This window comes from Mobula hypostoma, chromosome 24 (genome assembly GCF_963921235.1).
Source record: "Mobula hypostoma chromosome 24, sMobHyp1.1, whole genome shotgun sequence".
NCBI lineage: Eukaryota > Metazoa > Chordata > Chondrichthyes > Myliobatiformes > Myliobatidae > Mobula > Mobula hypostoma.
Window position 1 is genome coordinate 42,281,765 of NC_086120.1, and position 12,045 is coordinate 42,293,809.

General features: G+C 44.8%; 1 protein-coding gene across 4 annotated transcripts in view; it reads right to left on the minus strand.

The window, feature by feature from the left end:
* The window catches only part of LOC134337411 (rho GTPase-activating protein 45-like), a 197,917-nt gene that overhangs the window by 61,581 nt on the left and 124,291 nt on the right, over positions 1–12,045 (minus strand). For all 4 annotated transcript variants that reach the window (XM_063032386.1, XM_063032385.1, XM_063032383.1 and 1 more), the window contains exon 5: positions 4,497–4,569. In XM_063032386.1, coding sequence (XP_062888456.1) covers positions 4,497–4,569 — 73 coding nt within the window. The remainder of the gene's footprint in view (positions 1–4,496; positions 4,570–12,045) is intronic.

Genomic DNA, 12,045 nt, shown 5'->3' on the forward strand with positions numbered 1-12,045 from the left:
TATGGCCGAGTATTCCTCACCTCAGAGAGCAGAAGCAGGAGATATTCCCAGGTAAAAAGCCTCTCACTGAATCGGAACCAGCTACAGCCTGCAGGCCAGGCCGCTCACAGCCAAGGCCTGTTTTGAGGCGTTGGAACCAAGCTTAGCACTCCTGAGGTCAGAAGCAAATAAACTAACTCGTAATCCACATCCAATGAGGTCACTGGTAAAGACTGGAACTGGTTACCTGAAGCCTCTTGGTTTCTACAGGAGCAACGTTCGCTTGGGTGAAGCGGGAGAATATAACTGGCACTTGTGAGCTGCATCGCACTCCACAACGACGAGATACAATGGAGGGAAGCAACGAGGGAGGCACCATTTTATCTTTACAAGAATGTAAAACCCTTGAGGAACATCTTGGCCAAGCCAGGCTGTAGTTCACTTCCTGTTGCTCTGGCCTTAAAGTGGAGATTGTGAAAGGACACAGTGTAATAGTGCTGGGTAGCTGTGGCCCTGGAACTGCGTTCGTCAGCCAGCCGAAGAGGACAGTTTGTTGACTCTGACACGAACATTTAACGCACTGAAACTTCACTGTGTCAAAATGCTCAAAGAAGCAAAAAAAAACCCAACTTCTCGATAAGAAGTATTTTAGGCAGAAATCAAAGTGTCATAGAACACAGAAACATGCACAGATGAAGTGGATACACCCAGAGACCATTCCCCAGGGCAGAAATGGCTGATGTGAGAGGGCATAACTTTAAGGTGTTTGGAGGAAAGAATGTCAGATGGCATTTATTTTCCGCAGAGTGGTGGGTGCATGAAATGTACTGTCGGGATAGTGGCAGAGGCAGGTACATTAGGGGCATTTAGTAAACTCTTAAATGCACATGTGGATGATTGGAAAATGGAGGGCTCTGTAGGAGGGAGGGATTAGATAAATCTCAGAGTAGGTTAAAAGGTTGGCATAACATCATGGGCTGAAGGGGCTGTACTGTGCTGTGATCCCCTATGTTCTGTGTTCTAGAAACAGGCCTTTCGGCCCAACTCGTCTATGCTAAACAAGATTTCCATTTAACATAGTCCCACTTTCCCTCATTTGACCCATATCTCTCTAAACCTGTTGTTCCCAACCTTGTTTATGCCATGGACCAATACTATGAAGGACTCCAGGTTGGGAACCCCTGCTCTAAACCTTTGCCATCAATGCACCTGTCCAATGCCCACTATGCTATACTCAATAGACAATAAAATACCTGGGGCTCTCAGCTGTCTGTTCTCAGCCATTGCCAATGGGAATATTTCAACAAAGCTCCAGAGCTGGTGTCACATCCAGCCACCATCTGGATCTTGCCCCTCTTGCCAGTACGCTGATTCTTTTTTAACTCCACTTTTGGAGCAGTCTTCCAGCAAGACAATGTTTTCCCTCGTGGTAGCCACTTGTTCCTTCACAGGATGTGGATGCATTGTCAACATTAGATTTAATGTTCATGTCTAACTGCCCTGGACTGAGGAGGCAACCAAGAGCCCAGCGTAGGTGGGTCAGGAGTCACATGTGCTGTCTGGGTAAGGACAGCCGATTTGCTTCCCCGAAGGACGACACAAAGCCAAATGAATTTTTACGGCAATCTTTGTAGTGATCGTGGACATCAAGAAGAGGAAATTGGAATCGGCGGTGGAAAGGGTGAACAGCTTCTAGTTCCTACGCACCAACATCTCAGAGATTTTATCCTGGGCCCACTGCATTGATGCAATCATGAAGATGGCACACCAACAGTTGAACTTCATTAGGAGCTTGAGGAGATACCAAAGGTGTTAGCGGATTTCTATAGGTAGAACATTCCGACTTGGTGCATCACTGCTTGGTATGGAGATGCCAATGCACAGGATCAAAAGAGACTGCAGACAGTTGTAGGCTCAGTCAGCTCCATCACAAACACAACCCTCCCCATCACTGAGGACATTTACAAAAGGTGGTGTGTCAAGAAGACAGCATCAATCATTAAGGACCCATCTGTTCCCTATCCATTCTGACATGTCAGTCTATGGCCTCCTCTATCTGCCATGATGAGGCCACCCTCAGTTTGGACAAGGATACCTCCTATTCCATGTAGGTAGCCTCCAACCTCTGATCTCAAACCTCTGCTGCCTTGAGGCTACACCCGCTCCAACTTCTGGCAACTTCTTCATCCCTCTCCCTTCCCTCTTCAATTCCCCACTGTACTCTTACCTCTTCTTCTCACTTATCTATCACCTTCCCCTGGTGCCCCTCCTTCTTCCCCTTCTCCCATCGTACACTCTCCTCTCCTATTAGATTCCTTCTTCTCCAGTCCTTCACCTTTCCCACCTGTCACCTTCCAGCTTCTTCCTCCATCCCCCCTTCCCCACACCCCTGGCTGATCCTATCACCTTCTGCCTTTTCCTCCCTCCCCTCCCCCCACCATCGTTTTCTAGCATCTTCCCTCTTCCTCTCCTGTCCTGATGAAGGGACTTGACCCGAAACATCGATGCTGCCTGGCCTGCTGAGTTCCTCCAGCACTTTGTGTGTGTGTTGCTCCAGAAATCCATTGCCTGAACGAGCAGCTCAACGTGCCATGACAAATGTTCCTATGGACAATTGGCCATACAAATGTGCCGCTGCCCTGATATTAATGTCCATTATACCTGCTCTTTCTCGGCTAATGCAAATGTCTGATGCGAATCAATTTTATTTATTTCACAAAATCTGCAGACGCTGGAAATCCGACCAAGTGCTGGAGGAGATCAGCAGGCCAGGCAGGGTCTATGGAAAAGAGTATAGTCGACGTTTCAGGCCAAGACCCTTCAGCAGGACTGGAGGAAAAAAGGTGAGGAGTAGATTTAAAAGATGTGGGGGGGTGGAGTAAGGGAGAGAGAAACACCAGGTGATAGGTGGAACCTGGAGGGGGAGGGATAGAGTAAAGAGCTTGGAAGTTGATTGGTGAAAGAGAAGGCGGCCATGGAAGAAAGAAAAAGGGGGGAGGAGCACCAGAGGGAGGCGATGGGCGGGCAAAGAGATAAGATGAGGGAGGGAAAAGGGGATGGGGAATGGTGAAGTAGGAGAGGGGGGTGGGAGGCGTTACTGGAAGTTTGAGAAATCGATGTTCATGCCATCAGTTTGGAGGCTACCCAAATGGAATACAAAATGTTGTTCCTCCGACCTGTGTGGCCTCATCAGAAGAATGGAGGAGGCCATGGATGGCCATAACGAAATGGGAATGGGAAGTGGAATTAAGATGGTTGGCCTCTGGGAGATCTCGCTTTTTCTGGCGGAATTTTATTTATTTATTTAGCAATACAGCGCGGAGTAGGCTCTTCCGGCCCTTCAAGCCGTTGCCCTAACAACCCCACAACCTTGATGAACTATAACATAATCATGGGACAATTTAAGATGACCAATTAACCTACTTGGTGCGTCATTGGACTGTGGGAGGAAACAGGAGCACCCAGAGGAACCCAAGTGGTCACGGGGAGACCATACCAACTCCTACCCGGTACGTCTGAGAACGGTGGGAGGAAAACCGTAGCACACAGGGGAAACTCGCGCATGCGACAGGGAGGACATACAAAGGCTCCTTACAGATGATGTCGGAATCGAACTCTGAACTCCGACGCCCCGCGCTAACCGCTACGCTACCATGGCGCCCACATTTTTATTTAGAGATACAGCGCGGAACAGGCCTTTGTGGCCTAACAGGCCGGGCTGCCCAGAAACCCACCTACTTAACACTAAGCTAATCACAGGACAACTTACAATGACCAATTAACCTACTGGCTTCGAACTGTGGGAGGAAACTGAAGCTCACTGAGGAAACCCACGTGGTCACGGGGAGAACGTACAAACTCCTTACAGAAGACATCGGAATTGATCTCCAAACTCTGACACCAGGAGCTAGAGCAGTGTTGTACTGACTGCTATGCTACCATGTTGCCCCAGTCTGTGCCTATCACGAGCGGAGTCAAGGCCAGGATCTGTACTGCCTCAGTACCTCCCCTAATGACTGGTTATTGTTTGGGAATGTCCAATGGTCGACAGAAGAGGAAGACAAAATGAAATTTCACCACCAAAATGTTTTGCAAAATAGAAACCTCGAAATTCTGCAGAATGAAAACCCAAATCTGACTGTGAAGTATGACTCTGCTTTGACTAAGCCAGGTTGTTATTTAATTGCTTTGTGGACGTTAAAAATTTCCATGGGGTCATTAGGAGGTCACTGAGTTTAAAACCAATGACAGCGCGCCAGGGAAAATCTGATTTAATAAGGAGATGTAAACTTTGGAAGATGGCACGCAGATCTGATGAATTCAACTACAACCCGAACGCCATCTTTACTTAAACCATTCTTCAAGACACTTGAGCAGAAGTAAAATCCCCCAGGCACACAAATTATAAAGCTCTTTCAGAAATTAATTCCTAACAATTAGACGAAGAGCTTTTCAGAAGTGGTTTGTGTACACGCGCAACGGTTCTTGTATAACGCGGATCCATTCCGTCAACTCACCCTGGACTTATCCACCAGTGGTAATGATAACAGGGTGCTGCTGTCCACTTCGCCCATGAGGAATTCCGAGACACTGCCAAAGAGGAAGCAACAATTATAGCAGTTGACAAGCCTCACTTTTCAAAAGCAAAAATTTCCTCTTACGTATTCTCGTTCAATTACACACCAAGCAGTTCAGAAAGGCCTTCAATCTAAGTCTAACAAATATTTCTTCATAACCAATTATCAGGGAGAACCCAAAGAGTAGCATACGCTGACTTGTTCCCTGAATCCTTTCTTTCTGCTTCAAGGGAAGGAAACCTATTGAAAGGTCTAGATAGAGTGGATGTGGAGAGGAACTTCCCTATAGTGGGGGAGTCCAGGACCAGAGGACACAGCCTCAGAATGGAAGGACATCCATTTAGAACAGAGATGAGGAAAAATTTCTTTAGCCAGGGGATGATGAATCTGTTGAATTCGTTGCCACAGATTGCTGTGGAGCCCAAGTCAAAGGGGATATTTCAAACAGAGGTTGATAGATTCTTGATTAGTAAGGGTGTTAAAGGTTATGGGGAGAAGGCAGGAAAATGTGGTTGAGAGGGAAAGTAAGTCAGCCATGACTGAATGCCAAAGCAGTCCCAATGACTGAATGGCTTAATTCTGCTCCTATGTCTTATGGACTGGTTTAATGCTCTTCAGTCAGTCCTTTCCTCTGAAATCAGCACCTGAAATAATCCAGATGAAAATACAGATGCTGGAAATCTGAAGAAAAACCTAAAAAATGTTAGAAAAACTCAACAGTTCAGGCAATGTCTGTGGAGAGGAAAACAGGGCAGAATTAGGGTTGTGGGATGAATCATATTTCTCACTAACTTATGACCAGAGGTTTTGGAAAGTTATAACCAGTGGAATCAAACCTCACATTGAGATGAGGAAATGAAGAGCCAAGAGGATTGGCACTGTCTAGAGTAATGTTCCGCTCATCCACCATCTGGAAATGTATGAGGAGTGTTTGATGGCTCTGGGACTGTAGTTTAGAAAAATGAGGAGGGATCTCATTGAAACCCATCGAGTATTGAAAGGCCTAGATAGAGTGGACGTGGAGAGGATATTTCCAATAGTGGGGGAGTCCAAGACCAGAGGCTACAGCCTCAGAATACAAGGGTGTTCCCTTTAGAAGAGAGAGGAGCAGGAGGAATTTCTTCACACAGACGGCGGTGAATCTGTGGAATTCATTGCGATGATTGGCTGTAGAGGCCAAATCATTGGGTACATTTGAAGTAGAGGTTGATTAAGTCCTTGATTAGTAAGGGCGTCAAAGGCTACTAGGAAAAGGCAGGAGAATGGGGTTGAGAGGGATTATAAATCAGCCATGACTGAATGGCAAAGTAGACTCGATCTAATTCTGCTCCTATGTCTTATGGTCTAAAACCAATACTCATTGGTAGTCCTCTCTTCCCCCTTGCTGAATATACGGAAAATATGGCTTTCAGCGTAGACTTCAGGGCTACCTCCATTGCCAGTTTTTTTTAATGGAACCTCCGATTCTTCGTGTTACAAAATGTCAGCAGTGCAATTATCTTTTGGCGGAAAAATAATGTGAACAGTGTTCAAGTTTCCAATACACGTTGAACTGATCCACAATAGATCTTCGGCTCCTCTATGATTAATTTTAGTGTTCTCCAGTAACAAAACAATGGGCGTTCCACTAAAGATTACAGGTTTTAAAGTTTGTCACGTGTACATTTAAACATCAAACCATACAGTGAAATGTGTCGTTTATGTCAATGACTATCACAGGCTGAAGGTGCGCTGGGGGCAGCCTGCAAGTGTCGCCACACTTCTGGACCAACACAGGAAGCCCAAAACCGACTACCCCGAACCCATTCACCTTTCTGGGATGTGGGAGGAAACCGGAGCAGTCACAGGGCACACATACACACTCCTCATAGACAGTGGCGGTAACTGAACCCCGATCATCTAGTTAGTGCCGCTGCCAGAGGGAGGTGTCGAAGACTTCGGACTTGGTCAAGGTTTGATTAGCGTGGTTTGTGGATTTGTCTCAGCAGTTCATGTGGATGTGTTTCTGTTTTCTAAGTACTCCTTTTTTGTTGCTATTTTGCGTGATTTTGATCAGGATGGACTGGCCCAGCAGGCTGCAATCAACAAACTGAACTGAACTGAACTGAACATTCCTAGTCTGCTTCAAGGACTCTGTGGTTTGATGTTTCATATTCTGTGTGTTATGCACTTGACTTTTTGCTGTTTGCATGATTTGTTCCTTTTTTTGCATGTTAGCTCTTTGACATTTTCCTCGAATGGGTTCCATGGTGTTTCGTTAATCTGTGTTGTCTGCAGGAAGATGAAACTCAGGGTTGTATACGGCATACATACTTTGAACTTTTGAACTTTAATGGCCCTGAACTGTTGTAGGTGATGTGACTACAAGGAACCATAGCTGAGCCACATCCTGCTCTCGACAGTCATGCCATGTAGTGATCACAAGTATTGTTCTGATCAGGTGAGGGGTTTTTCCAAGTGCATATGCAGCAACAGCAGGATTTCAGTGCCATTTCCCAATACACCAATGCAAGAAAGCTTAATTAAAAACTACTTGCATTCCTGTGGTGTCTTTACTGGGCGGTACAGTAGTGTAGTGTACAACGTTTTATAGTACCAGTGACCCGGGTTCAATTCCCACTGCTGTCTGTAAGGAGTTTGTATGTTCTTCCCGTGACTGCATGGGTTTCTTCCGGGTGCTCCAGTTTCCACCCAAAGACATGTACACTAAAGTTCCTAAGGTAGCACCTTTCAGACCCACGAACACTACCATCTAGAAGAACGAGAACAGCAGATACCTGGGAACACCACCACTTGGCAATCCCCCTCCAAGTCACTTATCATCCTGACTTGGAAACATATCGCCATTCCTTCATTGTCGCTGGGTCAAAATCATGGAATTCCCTCCCTAACAGCACAGTGGGTGTACCTACACCTCAGGGACTGCAGCAGTTCAAGAAGGCAGCTCATCACCACCTCCCCAAGGGCAACTAGGGATGGGCAATAAATTCTGGCTTATCTGACGACACCCATGTCCCATAAATGAAAAAAAAATCATACCAGTTGGTAGGTTAACTGGTCATTGTAAACTGTCACGTGACTAGGCTAGAATTAAATTGAGGGATTGTAGGGGGCATGACTCAAAGGACCTATTCAGTGTTGTATCTCAATAAATAGTGTCTATAAAAAGTATTCACCCTCTTGGAAGTTTTCATGTTTTATTGTTTGTCATAGGAGATTTAAATCGTTCACTTTGACACTGATCAACAGAAAAAGATGCTTTTGTGTCAAAGTGAAAACAGATCTCCACAAGGTGATCTAAATTAATTACAAATATAAAACACAAAATAATTGATTGCATAACTATTCACCCCCTTCAATATGAAACACCAAATCATCACTGGAGCAGCCAGTTGGTTTTAGAAGTCACACAATCAGTTAAATGGAGATCACCTGTGTGCAGTCAAGGTGTTTCAATTGAATATAGTAAAAATACACCTGTATCTGGAAAGTCCAACCGCTGGTGAGTCAGTATCCTGGCAAAAACTACAGCACAAAGACAAAAGAACACTCCAAGCAACTTCACGAAAAGGTTATTGAAAAGCACAAGTCAGGAGATGGATACAAGAAAATTTCCAAGTCACTAAATATCCCCTGGAGTACAGTTAAGTCCATCATCAAGAAATGGAAAGAATATAGCACAGCTGTAGATCTGCCTAGAGCAGGCCATCCTCAAAAACTGAGTAACTGTGCAAGAAGCGAACTAGTGAGGGAGGCCACCAGGAGATCTATGACGACTCTGGCGGAGTTACAGGCTTCAGTGGCCGAGATGGGAGAGTCTGAACATACAACAACTGTTGCCCGGGTGCTTCACCAGTCACAGCTTTATGGGAGAGTGGCAAAAGGAAAGCCACTGTTTGGGAGCGGAGAAAATCTCACATGAAATCTTGAATAGAGTTTGCCAGAAAGCATGTATGGAGACTCTGAAGTCAGCTGGAAGAACTCTTTATGGCCTGATAAAACCCAAATTGAGCTTTTTGACCATCAGACTATGCGCTATGTTTGGCATAAGCCAAGCACACCATCACTTCTGGGAAGCATGGTGGGGACTCCATACTATGGAGATGCTTCACTGCAGCCGGCCCTGGAAGGCTTGTGAAGGTAGAGGATAAAATGAATGCAGCAAAGTAGAGAAAAATCCTGGAGGAAAACCTGGTGCAGTCTGCAAGAGAACTGCAACTTGGGAGAAGATTTGTGTTCCAGCAAGATAATAAACCCAAGCATAAATCCAAAGCTACACAGGAATGGCTTAAAAAGAACAAAGTGAACGTCCTGGAGTGGCCAAGTCAGAGTCCAGACCTCAATCCAATTGAGTATTTGTGGCTGGACTTGAAAGGGCTGTCCATTCACGATCCCCATGCAATCTGACAGAGCTTGAGCAGTTTTGTAAAGGATCGGGAAAAATAGCAGTTTCCAGATGTTTAAAGCTGATAGAGACCTATCCACACAGACTCAAGGTTGTAATTGCTGACAAAGGCACATCTACTACATACTGACTTGAAGGGAGTGAGTAATTATGCAGTCAATTATTTTGTGTTTAATAATTGTAATAAATTTAGACCAATTTGTAGAAATTTTGATTTCATTTTGACACAAGAGAGTCTTTTTCTGTTGATCAGTGTCAAAAAAGCCAAATTAAATCCACCATGATTCAATGTTGTGAAGCAAGAAAACATGAAAACTTCCAAGGGGGGTGAATACTTTTTATAGGCACTCTTTATACTTTTTATGTACTTTTTATATGTATGAATGATTAAACAAACATACAAACATATGTCCCTATCAGTGTGAGTCAAGGAGTATTGTTTGTTGACTGCTAAAAAATTATTTGCATGATTTGTCCTCGATGGGCCAAATGGCCTAATTCTGCTCCTATATCTTATGGTCTTATATTTTCATATACACTCTGTGGCTACTTTATTAGGTATACCTGCTTGTTAATGCAGAAATCTGATCAGCCAATCATGTGGCAGCAGCTCAATGAATAAAAGTACACAGACATAGTCAAGAGATTGAGTTGCTCTTCAGACCAAACATCAGAGTGGGGAAGAAATGTGATATAAGTGACCTTGACTGTGGAATGATTGTTGGTGCCAGACAAGGTGATTCGAGTATCTCAGAAACTGCTGATCTCCTGAGATTTTCACACACAACAGTCTCTAGAGTTTACAGCGAATAGTGTGAAAAACATTTTAAAAAATCCAATGAGTGTTAGTTGTGTAGGCAAAACTGCCTTGATAATAAGATAAGACAGAGGAGAATGGTCAGACTGTTTCAAGCTGACAGGAAGGTGACAACAACTCAAATAAAGATGTGTTACAACAGTGGTGTGCAGAAGAGCATCTCCGAACGCATAACACATCAAACCTTGAAGTGGATGGGCTACAGCAGCAGAAGACCACAAATATACACTCAGTGATCACTTTATTAGGTACAGGAGATGTTTAATAAAGTGGCAATTATATCAAAATAAACTGTTGATGATAAAAAATATTTGTAAGAATAAATCGTGCAATGTATTTTCATTCTTGCGCTCAATGTGTTAAGTAGTGTTTTATTAAAACCAATAGCACAGGTGCTCCTTGGGGTGGCTCACTACGACAATAACTGAGGGTTTCCTCACCCAACCCAACCCCTCCCTCTCCAGTAGGACCCTACGTGGTGGCCCTTCCCCACCGAGACCTTGTGGCGGCTGCACCAGGTCTCAGTGCATCCCTCAGCATGCACTCCTGCTGAACGTGCCAGTCGGCAGGATTCCTCCACGGATATCTCAGTGGGCAGGCAGACCAAAAGCAAGAGCTCAGCGTTTCAATGCAGGCAATGGAATCCCATCTCAGGGAACAGCCATTACAGTCCGTACAGCACATAGAAGAAAGGAGGCTAGATTAGCAGGAAATCTGCCTGTTTACATTGCAAATGGTTTGAACACCTCCAGTACACAGCCTCACACCTCCTCATCATTAAGAATTGTCACTTGATAATTTGGCCACAAACTCCACTTCCTGCCTCTACGTCAGTCCTCAGTTCTTACCAGCCACTTCCTGCAAACAAACTGAAAACACGAAGCAACGCGCTCACAAAATGCTGGAGGAACTCAGCAGGTCAGGCAGCATCTGTGGAGGGGAACAAACAGTTGACATTTTGGGCTGAGACCCTTCTTCAGGTCCTGAAACTCTGACTGCCCCTTTCCTCCATATGGGCAGCCTCACTTGCTGAGTTCCTCCAGCACATTGTGTGTGTTTCTCGAGATTTCCAGCATCTGCAGAACCTCTTGTGTTTACGAAAACACAAAAGCATGCATTTTAAAAAAAAATCAATGTTTTTAAAATCTAAAAACTAATGAAACGTTTTAAAGCCACCTACCTTTCTGGTCTCTCTCCCTGCACCCTTTAATGGCTTTTAAAATGTTACTTCCTAATCCAACCTTCAGGTGAAAGGCCCAGTAGTCTAGAAGGCTCTGGACTCATTATCATCAGCCTGTCCCTCAACGAGTCAATAGGACTACCCTCTATGAGGGTCGGCTTCCTCACCCGATCCGCAGATGAACCTAATGCTAGCACCAATCTGTCTGCTGAAATTAACCACATTTTGCACTTCCTCTTGTACACTTGCTGGTGTCTACTTACTTTCTGAATGTAATTGAAATGGGAGACTGTCGTTTGACTTGTGTTAATGGGTTCAGATCTTGAGGTCAAAAGCTGACAGAAATTAAGCAGAGACAAATACTGAAACACCTTAGGCTGGATCAGTCCAACAGTTAGAAGAATCTAGCAGAAAAAATGTTAAGCTACTCATTTGTTTGTTTGTGGGTGGCAGGATGGTGGAGATAGCCCTCTACCAAAATACCACGGTGCTGTGCAAAAGTTTTAGGCATATGTGCCCAAGACGTGAGCATAGTGCTGTATGCTCTGTTCACATTAAGGACCATACATAGACAAGAAGATCTGATTAAAGTTAACTGGTCAGGAGCAACACAAGAATGACATAAAAGGTGGTTTCTATTAACCATTGTGGTGGGGTAGAGATACGTCTCCACCAAAGGAGGTGTAAGGCGCTCCTTCCCTCCACTAACCTGCAGGTCACCCTTGGGCAAGGTGTAGCACCTTACTGGCCCGCCCAAGCAGCGTGACGTGAAGCTGGTGATGGTCGTAGCCGGTGCCTATCACAAGACCTAGTTATGCAACCACTGATGCCAGGCAGACAATCTCTGAAGAGTATTGACAATGGCTGGGGTCACCCGTCTTGTAAAGACGCTGCCTAGAAGAAGGCAATGGCAATCCACTTCTGTAAGAAAAATTTGCCAAGAATAATCATGGTCATGGAAAGACCAAGATCGCCCACATCGTACAACATGGCACGTAATGAAGAGTTATTTATTTAGAGACACGGTGTGGAATAGGCCCTTCAAGTTGCCCACCCAGAAACCACTGATTTAACCCTAGCCTAATCA